The 24907-nt window shown below is 34.8% G+C and overlaps 3 protein-coding genes and 1 long non-coding RNA gene across 10 annotated transcripts in view; 2 read left to right on the top strand and 2 right to left on the bottom strand.

Annotated features, from left to right (window-relative positions):
- The window catches only part of sowah (ankyrin repeat domain family member sosondowah), a 278269-nt gene extending 262872 nt beyond the window's left edge, over nt 1-15397 (top strand). For 4 of the 5 annotated variants that reach the window (XM_018514425.1, XM_018514423.1, XM_018514426.1 and 1 more), the window contains 7 exons: nt 516-614; nt 825-830; nt 10700-10772; nt 10855-10947; nt 13920-13946; nt 14311-14462; nt 14843-15397. In XM_018514425.1, coding sequence (XP_018369927.1) covers nt 516-614; nt 825-830; nt 10700-10772; nt 10855-10947; nt 13920-13946; nt 14311-14462; nt 14843-15136 — 744 coding nt within the window. In that variant the 3' untranslated portion in view covers nt 15137-15397. The remainder of the gene's footprint in view (nt 1-515; nt 615-824; nt 831-10699; nt 10773-10854; nt 10948-13919; nt 13947-14310; nt 14463-14842) is intronic. The other variant, XM_018514424.1, reaches the window with a different exon arrangement.
- LOC108765629 (uncharacterized) lies at nt 2018-8995 on the bottom strand. Its single transcript, XR_001940325.1, has 3 exons — nt 8828-8995; nt 2755-3117; nt 2018-2302 (listed from the first exon to the last, which is right to left on the bottom strand). It is a non-coding gene; the product is annotated as an uncharacterized LOC108765629 (long non-coding RNA).
- A 3517-nt stretch (nt 15398-18914) lies between the features above and the next one.
- On the top strand, nt 18915-20166 carry LOC108765618 (uncharacterized). The gene is made up of 4 exons (XM_018514411.1): nt 18915-18986; nt 19121-19202; nt 19264-19435; nt 19641-20166. Exons 1-4 carry the CDS (start codon nt 18963-18965, stop codon nt 19909-19911), a joined length of 549 nt encoding a protein of 182 aa, XP_018369913.1. The 5' UTR covers nt 18915-18962; the 3' UTR covers nt 19912-20166.
- Nucleotides 20167-21721: 1555 nt separating this feature from the next.
- Nucleotides 21722-24907, bottom strand: part of Pkn (serine/threonine-protein kinase N) — a 37419-nt gene continuing 34233 nt past the window's right edge. For all 3 annotated transcript variants that reach the window (XM_018514434.1, XM_018514431.1, XM_018514432.1), the window contains exon 18: nt 21722-24782. In XM_018514434.1, coding sequence (XP_018369936.1) covers nt 24639-24782 — 144 coding nt within the window. In that variant the 3' untranslated portion in view covers nt 21722-24638. The remainder of the gene's footprint in view (nt 24783-24907) is intronic.

Here is a 24907-nt window from a genome sequence, read left to right as displayed (position 1 = left end):
CTTTCCCCCCCCCCCCCCCTTCTCTCTCTCTTCCTCATTCTCCGATTCACCGAAGCGTCTAAGTGGAAGGAACTCAAGCTCGATCTATTTGCTCTTTCCGGGTTTCCTCGAGCCGCACTAACTCCTCTGCACTCCGGCTGTAATCGACTGCCAGTTGAGATCTTCCTCTCTCGAATACATTCTGGCCCGGGCGATGGTTCCCATTCATCCAGCTCGTCCCGGTTGACACCCGGTCGTTGCCGTCGCTTAATTCGCGAATATTTCACCGGCGCGTCACCCCGAAAATACGCTACAGCTGCTCGCGTCGTGTCTACAATCGGGGCCACCTTCGGCACATACCCCACCGAAGAGTCCGCAGTCGTGCCATAAATCTCAGCGCTGATACATTTTTACTTATCACGTCCCCATCGCGCGGTTTCCTCGTGGTCTCGCGTTACTCGCGCGGTAATCTCGCTGTGTGATTTAAACGACCGACGAACGAATTATCACCCCGCCTTTCTTCATGTATGTTGCAGACGGCTTTACATTGGGGCGCCAAACATGGTAACGAGAACATCGTTAAATTAATAGCGGGTACCTACAAAGACTACATCAAGAGTGTCAATGAAACTACGGTGAGTATCGTTTCTCTAAGATTGATAGATAAAATGTTGGTTCATAAAATTAGTGTATATAGACATTATAAAATGTAAGAACGATGGTTTACTTTACATATAGAATATTGAAGCGATTATTCGATCTTATACTGTTATTTGAATGATAATGTAAATTCCTATTTTTTATATTTCCGATGTCTGACCATTGGATGTCTCCATCGGATGCAGAATGGGGTAAGTGTACCTTATTTTTTAACTATTGCTTAATACGCAGTAAGTAGATTAGCAATTTATAATTGATATATTAAAAAATAACGTCTTTAATGAATTCTATTTCTTACATCGATGATTTTTACATTGAGATTAAGACAAAATGTATCCCAGATACATTTGGATAACATCGAGAAAGAGCGAGTATCTGCGGCAGTCCTTGTCACGATCGCGTATAATTTGCCAGACGTATGGAGAGCGGGATCGGTTTAGGGGGCGAGTCGTGTTGTAAGAGGTAGAACAAACGGAGAGTCAGTCCAGCGTAGCAGAAAGGAAGGAAGGCAGGAAGGAAAAGGAAAGGAGAGAGACGGTCGAAGCGCACAGAAAAGCCCGCAGATAGGATCGGATGTGTGTGGTCCCGCCGCTCTTTGCTCTTTATAAGACTTATATAAGCCGGGAGTGCTTCACGACAAGAGACGGCGTGCGACGAGGGAGGCGAGTACTTAGAGGAGGGAAGAGGGAAAACGGGGTCCTTGCTCGTTAGTGGTTCGCGACAAACTCCATCTCGGGCTCCTGTCCTCGCGTTATACTGGACAACAAAGTTATTTCAATTTTTTGTCACGGACATTGCATCGGGCCATGATTGCCAGTATTTGTTACTCTAAAGCCAATTAGGTTTATAATCTTTACAGGTCGGGAAGTCACTACAGAACCTGTCATATTTTGTGGCAAGAAATACAATAAATTATAATAAATCTTAGGCTCTGCACATAATGGAAGAAATATTAAAAACAGGAAGAAATATTAAATATTAGAGAAATAAAAAAGTAGGAATAGAGATTAAACGTAATGCACAATGAATACAGATAGAAATAAGTTATAACATATATGATGTCTTGTGTTTTATTTATATTCATTATGCTGCATTATGTTTAATCTATTTCTAATTTTTTTTATTTCTTTAATGTTTTATATTTATTCCCTAATATTTCCATTGTCCGCAGGGCTTTACTCAAGAAAATATAAGATTTTAAAAGTAGACCTCTCGCCCTCTAAATGTTAATCTTTCTTCTTTCTATTACGTAAAACTTTTGAGCGATGTCATTATAATTTTATAAAAATCTAATTTTTTATATTACACTTACAATTAGTGAGAATTAACGATTTTACGATAAATTGAAATATTCGGTATTTTTAAATTATCGTTTCGAACAGAGTTGGAAGGAGCTTACTTAACTCATTTAATTTTTTCCTTTGTCGTTCCGTCATTAGATGGAAATTGAATTCGAAGCGCATGTATTCCAAAAGCCGGTTCATTTATCTTCTTGTAAGGTCTTCACCATAGCTCCTTCGCGCACGGTAGACTCATTTGTTTCCGCCGGTGTAATCCGAACTGACCTGTCGACACCGCAGCACACCTTTTCTTCCTTGCCTCTAAATCCACGTTCTTCTACAATTCGTTGTCATCCGTTGAGCGTTCTTTCAACTACAGAAATCTTATCGAAAAAAAACGACAATTTTCTTTATACCATCGCTTCGATAATTTCCATGCCATACCAAAAAAAATTGGAAAATAGTTTCTTTAAATAATTTGATATAAAACAGAGAAATTAATATTAGCGAGAGCTTTATTCTCGAAAAATATCGCATACGAAAATATACGAAAATACTAAAGTATACGTTACATATATATTATAGATTTCCCTAGTATTTCTGTACACGATATTTTTCAAGAATAAGGGTTAGAATTCAAGAATATATAAGAGTATAGCAGAAGAGAGTCAAGAGTACATATATAAGAGTGTATGAGAGATTTCCTTTTAATACAGAAACATTATGCGCGCAGACGTCGCTATTTTCGTACCTTCCCAATGACAATCCCGGCTGACTCGATGTTGCCGGGGATTAGCGCCGGATATAATGAATACGGTCGTGCTCGTGTACGTACCGATGTAGAGTAGGTAATCCACACCCGGACGGGGGAGATCTGTCCTCGGCGAATCCTCGCTCTGCTTTTTTCCACGACGCGGCTTTAGGACCAGACTGCGGATCGCGCGGTGCGGCGTAATCTGTCACCGGCATCGCTCCCGCGCCGCGCTTTCCTACGGCTTATCCCGGGCACTGGCTTTCCCCCAATCCCGTGGCAAATGAAAGGACGGTGGGAAAAGAGTATTAAAAAAAACTCTGCGATTACCCGGTAGCTTCGTAATGCACGCGGAATCGCCCGTGGCACAGCGCCGATCTCATCCTCGACTAATATCCGCCACTCGAGGGCATCGATACCGGTTCGCTTGACATGGTCACCGGAAACCTGAAAAAATCAGTAAATTGCAAAAAGTACCATAATGGGAAATAAAAAAAAATTATTCTCTTCCTCATGCGTGCTACGATTCGCGTGTTACTCAATATTCATCAATTTTCTTTGAATTCTTGCATTACTTAAAATGTCACTAACTCGAACAAGTTATTTTACCCAGGATGTTAACATCAAGCTGCGCAGCTTCATCTCATCACGCAAACTTTGGAATTTTCGATGCAGCGGAATGTAACAAACACCGAACGGATCTGACTGATGGTGCTTTTAGCGTGAAAAATCATAGCGCGAGCGGTCTGTTTTTTTTTTTTTCGAACGTTTGGTTTCATCGGTGGAGAAACTCCGACCTGCTTATCGTAAGAATTTACCACGGTTTTGCCGCCACTTACCAATTCTTTTTTTAAATCCCCAGTCGGTGTTAAATAAAACGGGTGCGCCGCAGCCTCGACGACGAAGCGGATCGCAGTCACGGGCATAATCTGTCACCGGTACCGCTTCTACCGTGCTTTTCTACGGCTTATCGCGGCATCGGCTCGCATTTAATCCCCGCAAAAAACGGTGGCCACGTCCCCCAAGCCCCGTACCCACAGGAGGCTCCCGTAAGCCGACCGTGTGGCGCCTGCATCCTTGCTTAACGTAACGACAATGGTCATTCTATCCTTGGTTAGGGTTTTGTAGATGCGACTAGAATATACCTCATGAGTGATAACAATGTAATTCCTTAATAAAATTCATCATTAGGGATGGATAATATGAAAAATTGTTAACAGTAAGAGAAATTATCTATCGCGCGTTGTAATATTTTTAGCAGGGTTGGGAAGTAACTAGTTACTTGTAACTAAGTTACAGTTACAGTTACTTCTTTTCAATAACTGTAACTTAATTTACTTCCTTTTTTTCCATCTGTAACTGTAACTTAACTTAGTTACATTTCTTCCAATAACTAATAACTGATTTAACAGTTACTTTTACATTACTTTACATTTTAAACTTATTTGTTAATTTAATGTGATTGATTAAAATCTGAATACTGATTAAGGCTACAGTTCACTTGATGCTACAAATGCTTCGAAGTATTTTTTGATTAGTCAATAAATTGTAAACTTAAATTATTTTTTTTTTTTGATAGCCCTAATGATATTGATGTCACTCATATTGTTCCGTTATTACAACAGAAAAGTAACTAAAAGATTACTTTTTTAATAACTGTAATTGTAACGAGTTAATTTTTAGTCTAACTTGGAACTGTAACTAGTTACTTTTGGAAGAAGAAAACTGTAACTGTAACTAGTTATTTTTACAAAGTAACTTTCCCAACCCTGAATTTTTTAGTTTTTATGAACTACTGCAACTTGGATCATCAAAGATTGGAAAAGAAAAAATATGAAATAGGTACTTAAGCAAACTGTCAAATAAGAAGCCTAATCTCTAGAAATCAAGTTTTAGTTAGGTATTATCCGATTAGACTCGTTCATGTTTCAGTTTTGTATCTTCATCGCAGTTAGGATTGCCATCCTTTTTCTCTCCGTTCTCATCTTTTAGCACGTTTGGGAATGTCCAGGGGGATTTCTCGAAGCCGTCCGAGGTTTCAAGGTGTCTTTTAAGTATTTTGCTTTGACTCTCACGTTACCCTGTATTAATCCCGATCTACAATATGTAGATATAAGTAGTAACTTTTAAGCCGATCAGTCAAATGTGAAAAGAATAAGCAATCAATCAATTTTTTATGATTTGTAACTTACAATAAGCCGTATTCTTTCTGACATATTTTACTAACTTACACGCATTTTTGTGTCCAGGGTTGCAAACGAAATGTCTGCCATTTTTTACCTCTTCTAGTTTTAAAAATTTTGTAATCCTTATGTCACTGCAGTGAATATACACACTAAAAAACCTATTTGATTGAACTAATCTTTTGTTTGGATATAGGCAAACAAATCCTTTAAAAATAATTTAGTTGAAGCGAAAAATTTGATTATTGTAACATTTTACTTATATTATCAGAAATAAGTAGAACGTACAGTACAAGTAGAATGAAGTACAATAATCGAACTTTTTGGAGTTGAATTTTGATCATGCGAAAATATACGAGACATGTAAAAAAATGTCTACACAATAGATCGCAGAAAATGATATTGCCTTCCAGCCGATTTTCGAGCAGGCCCACGTCGAAGAACGAGATATTCTCGGAACGTGCGAGCTTCCTCCCCCGATTCCTTCACACTTCTAGAATAGGCGGGGAAATGGAGAAGTGCCGTTATGATATAGCGACTCGTAAAGGCGGCCCGATGTAGGAAAATATTAAAATTGAAAATCTTCAACGGTGATATACGCGTGCGTGATATTGGTGGCCGGCAGCTGTCCTGTTCCTGAAGGCTGCTGCAAGGATGAAAGAGAGAAAAACGAAAAAGTAAGGCAGAAAAAAGGACATGTTACGCGCGAGTAGGCGCACTTGAGAGAAGAAACGAACAGAGACGAGAAAGACAGAGACGGAGTGGCGGTAGGGACGCGATATTGTCTCGAGACTCCGCGTGTGCTAGGACATTGCTACTTTAAAATATCATCGTGAACATAAAAAGAGGGTTCTCCGCGTGCACGTATCCACTTACATATAGAGTGTTTCAAAAGTCACTCACTTTCTAATAACTTGAATCCAGGATCCAATATGCCTATTTGATAATTAAAATTCAGGCTTTATAATCATCGAAATGTTCTATTTTTTTAAATATCCTGGTCCAAATTATAATCTCATTAAAATCCACTTAAATACTTTGAGGATATAAAGTTATCTGTTCGTGATGTAAAATAATAAATTTTATAAAGCCTCTGTCGCGTTTCTAGTTCAAAAACTGTCGATTTGAACGTTTAAGCAACTAGCTGTTCTTAATTAGATTTAATTCTAATTAAATAAAAATATCTACGAATCGTAAGAAGCCGTTGCTTTTGCGACACCTCGTAAGTGCACATCCACATCACGAAGGGATGAGCAAGGGTGCGTGCGTGAGCTCGGCAAAGGGTGTGTCGTGCCACTTGTCGCGAGGACACACGTGTCGCATGCTATTGGAGTTGGCAAAAGGGTGACGCGCAAAAGTCCACCCCATATATGTGCCGTTTTTCGTTCTATGTGACCGTGTTTATATGTCGTGACTTTTGCGCGCGTACCTATAGGCGCGGGGACTTTAAAGTGAAATAAATTAGAAATTTTAAGGGGGTGAGCCACGCGCTCTTTCCACGCGCGAATCAGCCAACCCCTTCTCTCCCTCAGCTCGTATTATCGAGGGTGCCTGAACGCGGAGGGTGCGTCCCGTTTCGATAACTACGATTGCGGTTTTGACACATTTGTCACTATCGTTTATTGCACAGTTCGATATTAAACGCCACGATATACAGTCAAGCGTCGTTCATGAACTCAGTCACGGGGACGATTTTTTAATCGCACTTCCGTAACGCGGCCAAATGTCGCGCTCGGCCGCGTATCTCGAGGGTGATTTTAATTGAGGGTAAAAGCATTATACAGATTCAAATCGGCTCTTTCGTTACGCATTTTCCACCACGGCTTTACAGCCGATGACACATATAGCCAATGTAATTGTACTACGATTATGCATGCCGCAAGTATAATTGAAATGAAACATATTGCATCTGCAAATTTAATTTACGAAAATCTTTTTCTGTTCATTTATTCTTTTCTCTTATAATTAATATTTAATCTTATTTAATCAAGAGACACTTAAAGTAATGTTTTTGTAAAATTTCTCCATGTAGAAATATACTGAAAGAAAATATTCTGGTTACCAATAAGAAGTATAATAAAACGAAATAGTTCTGATTATATGAATCAGAAGTTTAATTATGATAATCAGAATTCTAGTTATTGTAATTAAATTTATGCCCATACAGTATAGAAGTTTGCAGCAATATTATTGCAATGCAATGCATGTTGCAATATTATTGCTATGTTACTGTAATATTGCTGGAATGATCTGTGCTGTGTGGGTAATTATCTCCATTAGAATGTTTAATACATTGAACTATAAGTGTCCGATTTGTACTTTTCTACTTAAATGTACCAAAACTCTAATTAATGCAACAAGACTTTTCTAGATTAAGATCAATAAATAGAAGCTTTAAAAACCCCCATTTTACATTCATGTCATATGGTGAATATGAAAAATGCATAAGGTAACAACAGTATTTTGATATGTTTCAGACGCCTGGTTTTTTCCCTCCTTCGCGCGTTTCCTCCCTTCAAATGTTTCGTATATTTTACACGTATAAAATGCACTTTTATGACAGCTTCGTCTGCGTTTTCGTCTCCGCCGGATAATGACTCGCACACGCACACAATTACGTGCAATTTGTCGTACTTATCGACGCGAGCATCGTGACCGCGGCGTGTACGTGATACAACGTGCTCTTTCATGAATGCTAGCCCACGGCAGGAATACACGATGTCCCTGACCGATTGCGGTTACTTTTCACCGTAGATACCGTCTGCGAATTGTGCCGAGGCGAAGCATGTTCGCGAGACCGTCGGGCGATGAATAGCCTTTCAATGGAAAACAATTGATGACGCATCATTTGAGTTACGCTCAAGAGTGTTGAAACCTATGTTGCAGTCTGTCGAGTTTTAATTTGGCTCCTTTTGTTATTCGTAGGACTACCCCACAGCTCGTGTTTGTTCAAAGATCAATTCTTCATGAATTTCGATTTGTCAGTTGAAAGGGACAAAACTGTTTATAGAGACTTCATATACCGGTGGTTTCGCGTTTTGCATACCTTAATTCAAGGCCGCACTACGTGATCGGTTCTTCTCGGCTGATCGGCTTTCAACGACTTTTATATAAATTAAACCAGTTTCCCTTCAGCAAAAGAGGTATGTTACAGCTACGATGCGAGCATTAGCTCATATTCTATCACATATCACGAAATGTAATTTAGACTTACGATAGAGATACTTTATCTAATTATAAATATATAGATACTGTAAAATCAGGTAATTTTGGCTCATTCCCGGGTTCACAAATCGATTTGAAATCGATTGATTTTTAGGACCGTTTGATTTGATTCTACTAGATTTACTATTGATCTTCAAAAGAAGATCCACATTTTATCGATGCATGTTGATAAAATATCTATCTTCTTCGAAGATCAATAGAAAATGTAATCGATATTAAATTAAACGGTCCGAAAAATCAATCGATATCGATTTGATTTCGATTATGAACCAGGGAAGTTTTGAAATTGTCTACTTTCTAAAATCTTTGGAGTGGAATCTAATTTTAAAGAATGACAATTGAGCCATTGTTGAAAAAAGGTGGCTCAATTATCAATTTTTAAGAATGAGATTTTTTTAGGGTTAGATTCCACTTCAAAGATTTTAGAAAGTAGGTATTTTTTAAATTTGGGCCAAAGTTATATAAATAAATTTATTTTTTAATTTTATAAATTGATAAATTTTTAGCTCGAGTTACCCATTTTACGAAATAAAATACAGAAGAAAATGATTATTTCATACTATGGTACCTGCAGCATAATTTTCCGTCCGATATCCAACACACAAATATACAGCACATTATTTCGACGATCAAAATCATCCGTGCGGCGATAAATTCATAGACCTTATCGGATTCACTTGTAACTATCATAATACTACTACGCATTAAAGTGGATCGTCGGTCGCGATCAAATGCACGTATTGTATTACCTTTATAAAAGCGAAAGAGAGCCATCGGGGCCGGCAGCTGTTGCCTGACACGCGAGCTGGAAAAGCAGCTCTTTTCACCTGCCTGCCCGAGTCGAACGAGACTAATTGTGAGATAACGCCTTCTTAATATTTCTGCCCTCGCAATAAATGGTGCGTACAGCGCGATATCCCGAAGACCTTGACGTGTCGTTTGCAACGATGAAAATGTAAGAGCTCCACTTAACATTTTACGTTTGTAGATTAGTTTGATATTATCTCTTAATGAAACAGTGTTGCTTAATAAAGATACCTTGTATGAAATAGCGTAAAGAGAAACGTGTCCACGGATTGATATTTGTCCATGCCGTTATTTTCCTTTACACGTTATATATCGAAGGTCTCATATCGTTTAATGGCCTGACTTATTTAAATTCACATTAAGGTATATCGTTTGCTCAATTACGTGCACAATCAATTTATATGTACATAATATATCCGAATGTTTAACTTTCTGTGCTACTCACAGATCGATCAAAAAACTGTCAAGAAATAATTTCGATTTTAGGTGCAAATTAGCCTCGCTTCATAACATAAAATATTGCGCTAATTACGACTCTAATTAAAATGTGTCTTGTAGTCAAGATTAATCAGCGGACAATCTATATTATCTCAATTTGCTTGCGGCATTTAGAAGAGGCATTGTGTTCAGATAGGAATATGAAGATTCGCATAAGAGCCGAATAAAAATGCATGCGTGCAAACGATAGAGGCGATGCACGCGAGGCTAGTTTTTCGTCTCGCCGTTTCCCTTACACACGCACGCACATATGTGATTGTTTCGGATCGCGCCGTTGTCGCGGAAATGCGAATTCGCACGCTCGAGATGATATTCATAATACGGTGCCATTAATTACTCATTGTCTCTGCGACGGCACCGCTACCATCCCCCTTTTCTTTCCGCGTCTCCTTCCTATCGTTACTGTCTTACTCGTAAATGCACGTCACGCATTCGAGCAAATCATAATAAGATATGCAACACGTCGGACAGAAGGTGTGATACGGTCCCTCCCTGTTATTTTTCTTCCACCTTATTACGATTTCCTTCCATCGGGAGAAAGAGAGAAAGAAAGAACGAAGGAGATTGGCGTATCCTTTTCGTAAGACGGCGCCGGAAATGGCGGACAACGCGGAGGAATAATACACGTGTACAATTAAAGATACATTATTCATTAAATTGTAGACCGAACGTGTTTATAAGTATATTAATAACGCGCGCGTACTTTGCGTCAACGTGAAAGCACGTGATTCGTGAACATTGTGTTAGCGTGATATTTTACACGCTCGTCGAACGAGAATATTGTTCGTCTTTTAATTTGCCTAATTATCGATACGCTCTCCTTACTCCTGGACATAATTAATATCTATATAAGTGCGTTTAAACGTCGCTACGGAAAGATCGAAGATACGTCCATTTATTCTTTAAACGATCGAAAATGTTATGCCTTGTTCTAAAATATATATGTCAAAGTAGAGATCCTCAAGTAAGATATTGGATATCTTTTAGACTCATTTCTATCAATATAGATTAATTTTAATCTTGATTTAATTTACTCTTTATCCTTTTCTATTTCTTAAAACTAAAAGAAGATAGAAAGTTAAATCGAGATTAAAGTTAATTTACATCGGTAGAAATAGATAGGCAATTTTTATTTGTCTAGATTTAGGACATGCTTAAGATAAAATGAGAGAGATGCATAAGATAGAACGAGATGTAAAAAAATAAAATGAGATGAATATCTCATTCTATTTTAAGTGTTTAATCTACCTATATTTAGAATAATATCTAATGTTATTTGAAGATCTCTACGTCAAATTATTGTCATTGCATTTTAGGGCTACACACCTTTGCATATCGCTATGCAATTCGGCCACGAGAACATATTCAATCTCTTAGTTCAAGTATACGGTGAGTATGCATTTTCTCTGTGAAATGACAAAAACTCCGTAATGATCGCATTTAATGACGGATTTTGAAAATCTATTTTCAGGCGCGAATCAGGACATACGTGACTACAGCGGTAGGAAGGCCAGACAGTATCTAGCCTCGCAAGAGGCGGCAGTTAGCCAGGACACGTTCCACAGTAAGTACATTCTCTTTATGAAGGAAAACGCTACTTTATATATATATATAGAGGGAGAGAGAGAGGGAGAAACGAAACGCAACTTTTGTACATAATCTGCGAAGGGTTGCGTTTGCGTGGATATTCTGAGATGTTCTTCATAATTAGCATTAGTTCCTTCAATAGTATACAAAAAGAACAGTTTTACTGAAATAAAAATGTAACTAGATATAGATTTGAAAATAATTTTGTTTGGCCGTCAAAATAATTATGTAAGACGCTCAAATTAATTTTTAGAATGTTAAAATTTTTTACAGCATTATCATCCTCATGCTTAAAAATTTTACATAATTATTTTGATGATCCAACGAAATTAATTTCAGATTTGTGTATCTAGTTAAATTTTTTAATATTTCAGTAAAACTGTTCTTTTCATGTATGATATTAACATCTCCAATTCGCATATTACGAATTAATGGCGTCTTTTATAAATACGATTTATAAGACTATTTTTGAGAACTTTAACTGTAAACTGTACAAAGCAATCTTCTCGCCCGCCTTCGAGAATGCAGCACACGTTATTTTCATTCGTTTATCGATTTAAGAAAAACAGCCCGTTTCGTGTTGACGAACAAGATCACGACGACGTTTTATAAATTATTCATACCAATCCTCCCTTTTTTCCCGCCGTCTCACATATGCGAAATTGCAGCGAAAGTTTGACCGTGGGATATTAAAATCTTTTTTTTTCTTCACATATTGTACGAATCTTCTTTTTTTTCGCATGTTACTATCAAATAAGACATTGTTCGTCTCACGCTATGAAAACGGGCCGTAGAAAGAAAGCAGTTTGCATAACGTGAATACAAAAGACATAATCGCCGTCTGGAAAAGTTGTTTAAAGGAATTCCCCGATCCCGTGCCAAACGCACCCCAACCACCGCTTGCGTCGCCGCCGTAAAACCAATTACGCCTCGTAGTATACTGTAATTTACACCGTTTGTCAGTGTGAGTCCCATCAAAGTTCCGTTGCTTTCCGCCGTGTATCCCGTGTCGATCATTGTTCATCATTCTCCCACTCGTGACGTTTGCTTGTCACGCTCCAGCACGGTCCGTTAACAGCCGATTCCGCCTAATTCTCGAAGATCGCATATGATGCGGCAACGATATTGTTAGTACCCTGCAAGCTAGTATTCTCAGACTATAGATACTCCGCGTGCTTACATCTGGACTCTATCTTAACATCGCTACTTCTGCATATCGCTAAATTTCGCACGTCTATTAACATCCTTGCCATGGTATTACTCTGCTATGATTAACTCTCAATATATACCGTTACCAACAATACTGCGTAGATAATAATGCATCCTCGAGCTAGGATATCTAGGATATCTTTCTATCGCTTTAGACGCCTCTTTAGATTTATTAGGTATGTAGACGTAGGTCAGGCATGACGTGACGCGGTATTCGAAATAGTTGGAATGGAGAATGGTTACGGGCTCGCTCTTCGGTGAGTATTTCGGGGCTCTGGAAGTATTCTTCTGTTATAGGGATTACTGCTGCCGCTACACTCAGGCAAGTTCAGAAGCACACCTCCGCTAAAGTAGTAAAGCGCTTGTGTGTCGCCAGATTAAAGTACGTAGGCGCACCTTAGAGTAACGTATGACTGTCACTTTTCTGCACTTCTGACGTGAGTATCTCGAAGTTTCACGGGTCTCGCTGCGCGAATGTATGTACGCTCCGGAGACTCGCCCGAAGATATCATTTGCCGAAAGAAGCGAGCGTTGAACACGAACCCGTTTTGCTTCTGGCGCTTTACGAGCAATGTTCGTTCATCACTGTTCCCCTGCTAAACGTCTGAAATGTCGAAAATGTGTTAATGTTGAAAGAGTTTACAGTAGCTTTGTACTTATTCCACGAGTAACAACTCTATGTTGATCTGCATAAATATTCATTTCTAACATATATTCACTTCATAAATTAATATTTAATATATAATCAATTACTGGTAACGAAACAATCTCTTTTCGTGCGTAACATACGTGTACATTCCGTTTCCTTTTCATCGATAAATGTTGATCATACGTTTCGCAACAGCTATGAAACATGAATTATTCAAGTGGCAGTAATACATCGTCGTCGTAGAAAATTAATGTTATGTAACTGGCAATATGAAATGAAATTAATCTTGGAATTGAACTTGTAATTTTTTATGTCACATGAGCGATGAAGCGCTGATACAAATTAAAACATAATAAGACTCTCTACTCCTGCATCCTAATTTATTTTATTGTTATATAAGATATTTCATTTCACATCGCTGCTATTATTTATTATTGTTTTTGTATAAGTGAGAGAGAGAGAGAGAGTGTGTGTGTGTGTGTGTAATATGTGTTATAACTTAAATAGAGCATGTACACGTAAGCATGAGAAGCACATACATACACATCACGTCAGCCGATTCTCAGCATCACGTTTTATTCGCACTGGATAATTATTATATCTGATAACAATGACAGGACGTGTAATTTTCGAAAGGGAAAGTAGACTCAATTTTTATACTAACTTATTTAACCGTATTATTAACTTCCCGTTGACTCCCCTATTCTTTCTATCTAATTCCATATTGCGCGAATTATACGTTTATTAACTATACGAAATAACATTTCCACACACACACACACACACACACACACACACACACACACACACACACACACACACACACACACACACACACACACGTTAAGATTACTTTTTAATTATAGATTTGTTATTAACAGAATTTTTTGCGTATAAAGCTGCTTCTCTTTAGACTTTATTAAGTATATTAGCCATAATTAATATATCCCCTAATATCGTATTTTTTAATAAATAGCTTCTTTTTCTTTTTATTCGGTTCTAACTCACTTGCAATATTCTTTTATCAATCTTCCCTTTTTCTCGCTGTCTGTACGAGACACAGTTTCAAATGATTTTCTATTTTATTTCAGAAATAAAAGCAAGGAAAAAGCATGCAGGTAAGAAATAATTCCTTTGGTGTCCGAGCGTTTTAGTAGAGCGTTTTAGAGACTAACTTAGCGCATGAGATACAAGCTAAATAGACATTAACACCAGAGCATTAGTTTCCTTTTCATTCCGTCAATTTTATAGTTTTATTAATAACCCCGCTTATAATCGTATAGTATCAGTTTTAATTTTATAATAATCGAAGAGTACTATATTTCCGTTGTAGAATTAATTAACGTAGAAAAATATAGATGGTCATCAGAGATATATGCGCGAGTCTGTCGATCGACTGTATTCTTCCATTATAAAAGTTACGTTGTAATAAGTAAGACAACTGCAAGAGCATCGTAACAGAGCGATTGATTGAATACACAGAGAAAGATCTTGGTTTCCTACGAATTGGCTCGTTGAACGTTCGCGTGAAACGTACTACGGAAGCCTTCAGCCAATTCCTGGGTGTGGCAACCAGCAGTACAACTAACAACGAGAAGATTCATAAATCGTGGGGATCCGCCGATAACGTTCAGGTACTATTCTCTTGAGTTCAATGTGTCATATATTGAATTGAACACGTTACAGATTAAGATAATGCATAAATTCCATAGTGAAAAATGTACATATTTAGTTTCTTTGATTAAATAGGTCTGTTCGCGTTGCTTGAAATCCCCAAAAAAGTATGCACTATATATATGTATAATATAATTACATATTACACTATCTAATAAAAAATATATATGAATATATAATAGAAATATATAATTATACAAATTTAATGGAAACGTATAAATAGAATAAAGGCAAATGCTTTTACACATATTGGTTAATAGAATTATTAATAACGCAACATGCAATATTACTGTCCATTCTAATTTCTCGCGTGTTTCGCTGTGACGTTTCTCGTCGCAAGCTGGAGCAGAAGCTGATGCCACCGCCGAAGTACGCGCCCATCAAGAAGCGCAGGAGCAGACGGCCGCAGGATTTCGGTTCATCACAGGAGCGGCAGCAGGTCGCCAGTCAACCAACTACTCCGTTGCTACAGGGTAAGATGAACCGACCGAACCGGACTGTTCAGCGTCGACCAACGTCCACGACATCGATCAACTCCAACTCCATCGCGTCTGGTAGCGTCCAGCAAAACGATTCCGACTCCGACACGACGTGTGGTTTTGATTCCGCATGGCGAGGATCGGCCCAACTGTAACTAGCCTAATTCGTTATTCTAGATAGCGTCGCTCACGCTTATTCGACTGCACGAAATATAAGAAAACTTAGATCCTAAGAAGCTTTAGAGACCGACAGTATCTCTGGCAATTCTTTCAAAAATGACGGAAACGAAGATCTATGTACATGATTTTCGCCAACAATTGCACCTACGTTAAAGACTTTTTTATACACAAAATAATTTTTTTAAAATTATTTTTCTCTTAAATTGTTCTTATTTCGCAGGATCTTATTGTTTATAACACACAGAAAATCTGATAATAAAAATTATTCAAATCTGATAATAAAAATTGTGAATGTTTCAGATACGATTTCTTCATGAAAATTTTATTGTGTGTGATTCAAATCTCGTTTCTTTAATAATAAGTTTATTAAATAATTTATTTTTTATGTTTAAAATAAATTATTTGATGATATTGTCATTCCTCATTTCAGTCAAAATGCTCAAGTTTAACTTCAGTTTTGTATATAAAATAAACCTATTTTTTATGTACTTTATTTACATATAGAAATATATTTTGTAAGCTGCAGAGCGTAATTTAAAGATGTTTAATATTACGCTTATATACACCTATCACAATAGAAATCGCAAAATATATTTTTAATTTACAGAACAAATTTTTTTATACGTTTCACGATATGTACGATTTCTATCTGTCTTCACGATTTCTGTCTGTATTTACGACATCGCCATCGTTGTATATACTACGTTGTTCATACATTAGCATTTTACGCATAAAATTTTTGACAATTCGGTGCTAATTGTATGATAAATAACGCTAAAGATTTATTTTATTAACGTAGAAAATGTTTTTCTATGCGTACTTAACAATAAGAAATGTTAAATGTTGTATCGTTAATAAACGTATAGGGCGACAGTTATTATTTATATCGTATTTTATATCATTTAGGCAATAAACATCACATTTGAGATTACATTGAAGTATTTTATCTTTGACCTCTTATATATGTAGAAGAGATGTATTTTAGATTGATATATACATACCAACAATATACAAATTACTTCTTTTTATAAGATGAACAACATTCGAGTTTATTGTGGCATATATATTTTTTACAGTTGCTACACTTTTATAACTAATTCTATAGTCATTTAATTGATTCTCTATAATTCTAATAAACTATAGTTAAGTTAGTTTATTGGCCAAAAATTAATGTACATTACAATGCATTGGATGATTTCCAATAAAACAATCTTCTCATTGTTTTATCTTTTTATTATGAAAAATACAAGGATCTGCTTTATTTGATACGGCTACATGAATAAATTAGTATTTGTTTTCATCTTCATTATTTTATATCTGTTAAATGGAACATAAAATATACTTTATAGACTAAGAAAAAAAGAAACTCAAGTGTAACTTTTAAAGAAATAAACATAATAAAAAATCAGAATAAGAGTATTCTTATTTTATTAAATACATATATTTCGTAGAACGGACAAGAAAAGAAACCAACACACGTAAGATATAAATCTTTAAAAATAAACAGTAAATTAAAATAAGTATTTTTGTCATTGGAGATACAGTTTCATTTAAAGTCCGTTTTCACATAAACTATATTATTGATATATATAATATCACATATCATTAACTGAAATAAATTTAATCCGTTTTCTAGGATTCCTTGGTATAATTCCCTTCAGTCTTTTTCTAGAATAAAGGCCTCTTTTAAATTACGATGGAAGTTCAATCTCAAGAACGGCCATGTTGTTTCCTTATTCTAAATTCAAAGGGTGATATCTTCTCATTAAAGAAGATATCGTTAATGAGAAACGGAAATTATACAGGAATTGCAGAATCAAGATTTGAACAATGATTTTTCCTTTCGCTACCTTGATTCTGCAAAGTTCTGTATAATCTCCATTTTTCATGAATGATGTCTTTACAATTTCTTCTGTAATTGGGGTTGTTGAAATAGAGATTATTATCTGAGAATAAAACGAATAGTTCTGAGAATAAAAAATCTAATTTTAAATATTTTTATCATAGATAAATGACTTCTTCCAGACAAATATTAAATTTCATAGGTCTTTGGAAGAGACTTATGAAATTTAATATTTGTTTTAATATCTCGTGAGACGATTCAGACAATATGTTAATTTCTGCAAGTATATCTATATTAGGCCAGTTATTTATGTTAGTTATTCTCCCAGAGCTTATGACCTTCCTTCAGAGGAGTTAATTTGATGTAAGATTTGAGTCTTTCAAAACATTTTAAATAGGAAAAAAGTGACTCTGGCCCATATCTCAAATAAAAGGCAATATCATGAGCAACTTGAATAAGTTCAACAAATTGAGAGCACATAGGGATTATAACGTTTAACTTCTTCCATACTATGTTTGTTTTTCTGCAATCAATTTCTTCATGAAGACTTTTAGCTATAAAGAGAAATTTGAAAACTTCAGTTTCACGATGTATTGCATTAGATAGAGCTTGAAGATAGAATTGTGTCATCTTTCCTGCATATGTATCGGTGTTTTCGTATGGATACCATTTATTTGCAACAGCTTTTGCAGTGAGTTCTGAAAAAAAAATCCTTTTTCTTCTTTAAAAGAATATCAAGACTGAATGTAGTAAACAGACATCGAACTCACTTAGAACAGCCTCTTCCATTTTCGTTAATTCATCATCAATCAATTGAGTGAATTCTTCAATGGTTATGCTCGTTTCAAGTGTTTCATTGCCTTCAACCTGATTTACAGAATCCTTTTTTAGTTTTTTTGAGTCTTTGGATTCGTTCTTTTCTACCGAAGAACTTGAAGGTTTTATCTCTGAACATTTCACAACAAGGGGCTTCTCCTCGCGGTTAGACATTGGAGAATAATTCAATTCCAGACCAGATAATTTTAATCCGAGTATTGGTGATATTGGTACTTTAACCATGACGTTCTCACTGCGGATGGACCTTACGTGACGAGTATATGTTCGACTCTTTTTAAAAGAATGGAGACGAGGATGCTTTGTTTGCTTCTCATTCTCACTCATAATGAAGAAAATTCGAGAAAATCTACTTCGTTTTAGACAAACTATAAATCCAGCTTTATAGAGAGTTTTAAGTTTTACTTCCTTCTATATTAATTTTGTTTTGTTCTATCTTTGTTGTGTTATATCTTCGATGTGTATTCTGGCGACATCCTTGCACGATCAAGAGAAACTTTCAACTCGAAAGGTAAGCAAGTCGTTCTCTCCTTAGATAACGCTTTTGTCGTGTATTTTTTCTGACTTTAAACGCCAGATGGACACTCATCCCGCAATGGAGATTATTGATGGTTAGGGGAGGCCAAAGACATAAGAGAATGGACTGCGCGATCCGTGTGTCAAGATGGTCGATGGGGATGAGAGAGAGGGACCGTGACAGACAGCCATTTCTGTCTCTTTCCATTCAACGGTGTAATGAGAGAGAGAATGAGAGGAAGATTGACCGTCTCCCACGGTCCCTCTCTCTCATTATTATCGACCACATTTGATACACTACTTAGGCACGGATCGCGTAGTTCATTCTCTATGTCTTTGGTGGAGGCCGTAGAACTGGTGGAAGTTGTGGAACAAGTGTTAAAAAAAGTATGTGAACGATGTGAACCAGAGATTATAGTGGAGGGTGAGAACGACTCGGAACTTGGAACGTTGGAACTTGGAACTATTTGTCATTGGAATGCATTGAACACATGTGCTGGTTCCCATTGATATTCTTTTCCCAAGCTGCGATGACAATTAACTACAAGTAAGTTTCTCGCCGAAAAAAACGGGGCATTCCACCATCTCCTACATCTCGCACGAGAAAGATGTACGACATATGCCATCCCAGCGTGAGTAATCATTTTATTCGGATAACCAAAAAGATGTGCGCGATCTTTTTAGTCCGAGAATGTGCATGCCTATGTATGTATAAATATTTTGTACGTAAAATTATTTTGCAATCGTTCTCAATGTACGCTTACAGTATTATCATCTGTGCAAACTTGGCTGTAATGACGTGATAAAAACGAGCACCGCCTTTTATGTCTACATTGAAATATGCGAAGGTATTGTATTCAATTTAAAGGGGTAGTAGACGTGAAATCTATTCTTGCGACAATTTTTCAGTGAAACGATACTGGGATGTCAAATACAAATATAACGAAGAACTTGATGTGATCTATTTCGAAGTGAAGAAAAGGGAGAATTCTCAGGTGGAGATCTATGTGCCTTGGCCAACGAAATACAACATCTGCTTGGACAAGATTGAGAAAATGCAACAATTATTGCAAAATAAACGGTAATTTTGTGATTTTATTTCATTCTTCATTTTCACGTATCTTTGATATTTCTGTAACGTGGTTCTATTTCTGTTATTTTTAGTTGAACTTCTTACACGATTCATCTTTCTTCTCTTTCTTTCTAAAAAAAATTCATTCTAAAAAAGAACTGGCCTTATAATGAATATATATTATATTTCTAAGTAACCAAATTTGATTCAACAGATTGACATTCGTATTTAAATCGGAAGATAGTAGCAGTGTTTTCTATACAGTGACCACTGGTCTCTCAAAACCAGCTACACCAGAAACGAGTAAACAACAAAAAGAAAAAGCTGAAAAAATACTCAACTTGGAAAGTGAAATTCGAAGGAATACATCAAATTTATATGAATTAGCGAAGACTTTAAGTTCTACTAACGAAACTAGCGAACAAATCGATTTGAATACTACAGACTCTTTAAATATTGGACATTCCAGTGTAAAGATATTATGATACTTTTCTTTTACTTAATTTATAATTTTGATCTCATCTATGCCTGTTGTCTATGTATTGGTATTTATCTTTTTTTGTTACACACCTTACAGCTTATGTATCAAACACATAACAGTTAAACACTAAAGTACTGACACGTTGGAAGTAAACCTTCCAATATGAATATATTATAATTTTTCTTGTTGAACATAATAAAATAATTTTCGTTGCAATAAAAAAGTAAACCATGTTTATTAGAAAAGGTGCATTTAAAAATAGGGAGATGTATATTTTTAATATTTATTTTTTAAAGTAATTCACATATATAATGCGGATTTTAAGAATACTTCTAAGGATTGCATAATTGTTTAAAGTGATATGTGATAAGCTGCCACTGCAAATATATGAATCAAATAAATTAATTAAAAAAAATTTTCATCTCTAGCCATGTATTATTAGTAGACACTACAAAATACGAGGCACATAAATTTCCTTATTATAAAACTAATGATAAACATAGCGAACATTTTAACCAAACTTATATCTATAGTAATTTTTATGTAATTATGTTATATATAAAAAATACGTATAACGAAATAATAATCTAATAAATCTTTATAAATCAAGAGTAAATCTATCTACAAAACACCATAGGATGTTTGTATATATGTACATAAAAATTTTAAATTATCGCATTTTGGACCATACATATGTTCCATAAAATCATTAAATAATTTAATTCTTTCTCTGTAAAGAGCTGCGTATAATATCAGTGGAAAAAGTAATTTGTTCACACACGATGCCATCTTCTAACGTATACCAAGTTACACATTGTAAAACGGAAAATACAAAACGATATGATTTGATGTAAAAATATTTTTATCATTTAAAATCGTTTTAAAAAATGAAGTTTTCAAAGATTGTAGACTTCGGCAGTTGGAAGTAGCGTAAAAAGAATGATATTGCATAGCTTTTTTCAGCTATGTAAAATACAAAAATAACATACACGTCAATGGACATCTAGAATCTAGAATGTTATTTTTCGCGAGATGTAAATAATTTTATTATTAAATTAATGAAAGATTAGGGTTTTCTCCCATGCAAGATCCATTTCAAATTGCTTTACAAATTACAATATTATATTTTTTTCTGCCTGTTTTACTACTAAATGCGTTGTCACGTAAATTTTCATAAATTTTATATTTACTTCAGAGTCGTATAATATCAAAAAAGTCGGATTTAAAACTTTATATACATTAATAGAAAACAGGCATATTAAAAATTAGTCATATCTTTCAAATTATCTTCCACTGTCGTATATTATGTTCAAGATCCGAAAATATTTTAGGAATAACCTAAAATATTTTTCTACAGATCTGAACTCGTCCTGCTTGTATAAGAATTATATATAAAATAGATACCAAAATAGTTATATATGTGTGTGTGTATATAAATTTATAATTGCAGTAAGGCAACTAGATCTCGAGATACTCGAATCTATCACTAATGACACGGTTAACTTTTCATGATAATATTCAATATTGAAAAGGTAATTTCACAAGGTAAATTCACAAGTAATTCTGGTCATTACATATTTACGCCTTATTAATATTAAAAAGAGCAATATTGAAAATAAAACTTGATAAATCTCACTAACATAGATAATAATACTTCAGCAATCAATATTTATAATTAACAAAATCAGATTTAACTATATTTTAATTTTATAGTATGACAAATTGAACAAATCTACAATAAAATTAAATGAACTATATCATAATCAAATTATACATTTACCAAGTTCTATTTGAAATATTTTATTTGCATCGTTATAAAGTCTGTAGTTCAATCTTCAATTTTAATTCTAAAACATACATATAGAGATAAATGACAAGTCGAAAAGATTATATACAATATCGGATTACTTCTTACTATAATAGCCAGTAATTTTTCTAGTTCTATTGCATATTACATATCAAAAATTGTTCGATTATTGTAGGCACCTTTTAAGAGATGGGTGAAATGTATCATGGGTTACCTTTAATTAGATTGTGTATGTGTGGAACTTCTACAGAAAGAAATGAAATCTTATAAAGGATTAATTATTAAATACTAAAGTTACAATATGTAGGTAATAGCATCTGTAAAGAAGAGTTCCGTAATAATTAGAAGAAAAATTAATTAAAAAATTTTTCGTAAGTAAAATCTAATAGCTACTTCAATATTACACAGCTGTCAAATCATATTCTCCGCAAAAATTAAAACAGAATCTTAAAAGATGTTCAAGTATGTTCATAGTAAAACGTGGACACGTCTTACAATAATAATTTGTTGTAAAGTTAATTAAAATTGATCGTACAATACTACACGAATAACTATTGAACATAGAAATATCATTCATTTTTCTTTCGACACTTTTGGTTATATATTTATATATACATGATATGAAGCACATGAACTAGTAAAAATGTCTTATAAACTAGAATATGAATGTACATAATCAAGATAATGAAATATAGTAATTAGGATACATGTTAAACGAACCTAAAGGACTTTGATATATAATATTAATGTGCTGCTTCACATGATGTCATAGGGCTCGTATGTGTGTCTAACGTCAATCTTGCAAAATTAGCTATACATGGACTAAATTTTCAATTATCATAACGGACAATATATAATTAGTTTAATCGAAGCGTTAAATATTACTGTCAAAATGATCATTGTTGTTGCACATACAAAGCGCCATTTCAATTTCAATTCTTTATCACATGAGCATGAGCAAGTATAGCTACATTTTGATTTATTTTATGCTTTCTTAATGAATGTTAATATTTTTGTTATTATTATGATTATCCTTTAAGTTCCATAAGGATATATAAAATCTTTGAGTAATATTGCATGTATTATTGTACATAATTAGCAATATATAGATAACGAAACGTTGAAAATAATATATATCTTCACGCAAAAGGATATCCATACATATTTAATACTAGCAACAGGAGTGTCTGGAGATCACTTTTGCAAATGTAATCTAAAATTATTCTCAGTTATATGCGAAAAAAACTTCTTTGTCGAAAGATTAATAGGCTTCATTCGCTTTTTTCTTTACCTGAATTGATTGGAACCTCTTAACTTTTAAAAATATGATCATAAATTCATACAATATTACTTTGTATCAAACCAGAAATTGTAAATTCATGTATATCAACTATTTACTAAAAATGTACATACAACTCATAACATTAGCGGAAAACCTGAGATTCGATAAAAGAAGTTTCTAAAGCGAACTTCGCACTACAAGATGATTCTTGATGAATGTTATTATCTGAAAACTTTAGTATATATTTTCGCATTGTCCCTTACAAATAATTAACACCATATAATTCCTAGCATTCAGTACATTTTCAAAAACATTCTAATTTACCATGAGGGCTAAACAGAAAAAAGCGTACTTTGGGAAACCAAAAAGTTAGAAAGATTCTGACGCAATTGTAGCGTCTGAAGAACTGCCAGAGTCAAATTACAAGGGCAATCTTAAAAAAAGCAGATTTCTAAGGCAATGAACTAAGTTGCATTCGTCATACAAGATGATTCTTCTTCAGAACAGCTATCCAGGATTTGTGACTGGAATGTCTATGCAAGAGGTCCATCTGAACATACAATTTGTACCAAGAAAGATCAAAAACTGAAATGAGTTAACTCATTTTTGGTGAATTTTTAGCTAATATATTGTTGCGCTACAAAAAGCGTTTTCAATTTTATGATTATTATTGTATTACCATGTTTATATCTTCGAAATTCAGACAATCAAATAACCAAAAAATCAATAACTAAAAAAGAAAAAAGAAACTTTCTCTTATGGATGGACAATTTTTTCACTGTTCCCGAACTTTCTATACGTGCAACCGAAAGTGCTGGGAACAACCCAACTCATGATAAGAAAACATTTGTTTCAAATTCTTCTAACCCAGCTTACTGATGAACATGGCGGATACCATGAGGGCCACTTACAACAGAGACTCACAATCTATGAGAAGATACCTTGTTTAGGAATTCTTAGCGAAGCCATTCGCTAAACAATGAGCAATCGAGAGCACCAGAATTATATCCGTCCGCATTAGCAATTGAGAACGTGTATCAAATAGAAGATATATAGATCTTTTAAGTTTTTAGCCTCTTGATAATCGTTGTAACAAAGTGAAGAAATTAGTGTTCAAAAATGACAGATGGTTTTTTGGAATATTCAAATAATATAGAGACAAATATGGATTTTATCTTTGCCATACCGATTACTTTAGTTCAAACAGAAGACATTCAGGATGTCTTTGATTAATTTCAAGATGATGTTTGAGATTGGTTATACGACTGATCAGTTATCCAATGACCATCAACAGTTACGATTCATCTAGTTATACTCGAGAAGTTAGATGAGATGTTAGTCTCACTAATAAATAGATCTCGACTTATGGAGCTGCATTCATGTACACACCACTTTGGTTGAAAAATTTCTCTCGTAAATGTGCCTACTGTGATCATTAACATAGTATCCAAAATAAAAAATCTATACATGATGTATGACATATGATGATACATATTGCTCAGATAAACAAACGCGCGTAAATACCACCGACTGCGCGATTTCATAGCATAAAGCAACTTTTTCTTCATTACGTTGATATTTTCTCAAATATACATCAACATAAACTAATCGTAGTAATTAATATCTCTATTAATTATTACGGCTAGCACCAATCAGCCATATAAGTAAAGTCTTTAAATAGACTCTGTTCTAGGTCGCTAAGAGGCCGAGGATCTTTTGGAGGCGTTAGTTGTGGCTTCTCTGATGTAAACTCTTCATCGAAATTACTTACATCTTCCACTGAATGCTAATAACAGAAATATTTCCATGCAAATATTACGTTTAAAAAAATATCTAATTTACTTCTGACATTTCAACTGTGTGATATTTAAAATTTATCCATGACAAAATAGATGTAATTTCTTTCTCTCT

The sequence above is a fragment of the Trachymyrmex cornetzi genome, unplaced genomic scaffold (genome assembly GCF_001594075.2).
Source record: "Trachymyrmex cornetzi isolate Tcor2-1 unplaced genomic scaffold, Tcor1.1 scaffold503, whole genome shotgun sequence".
NCBI lineage: Eukaryota > Metazoa > Arthropoda > Insecta > Hymenoptera > Formicidae > Trachymyrmex > Trachymyrmex cornetzi.
Note: the sequence above shows the minus strand (reverse complement) of the source record. Positions and strands in the feature narration are given on the sequence as shown.

Excerpts from the sequence above, each read along its gene's own strand:
- LOC108765618 (XM_018514411.1), top strand. The coding sequence starts at position 18,963 with ATGTACGACATATGCCATCCCAGC. Across the intron at positions 18,987-19,120 it reads ACGACATATGCCATCCCAGC|TATTATCATCTGTGCAAACT; the intron begins GTGAGTAATCAT and ends GTACGCTTACAG. Across the intron at positions 19,203-19,263 it reads CTACATTGAAATATGCGAAG|TGAAACGATACTGGGATGTC; the intron begins GTATTGTATTCA and ends ACAATTTTTCAG.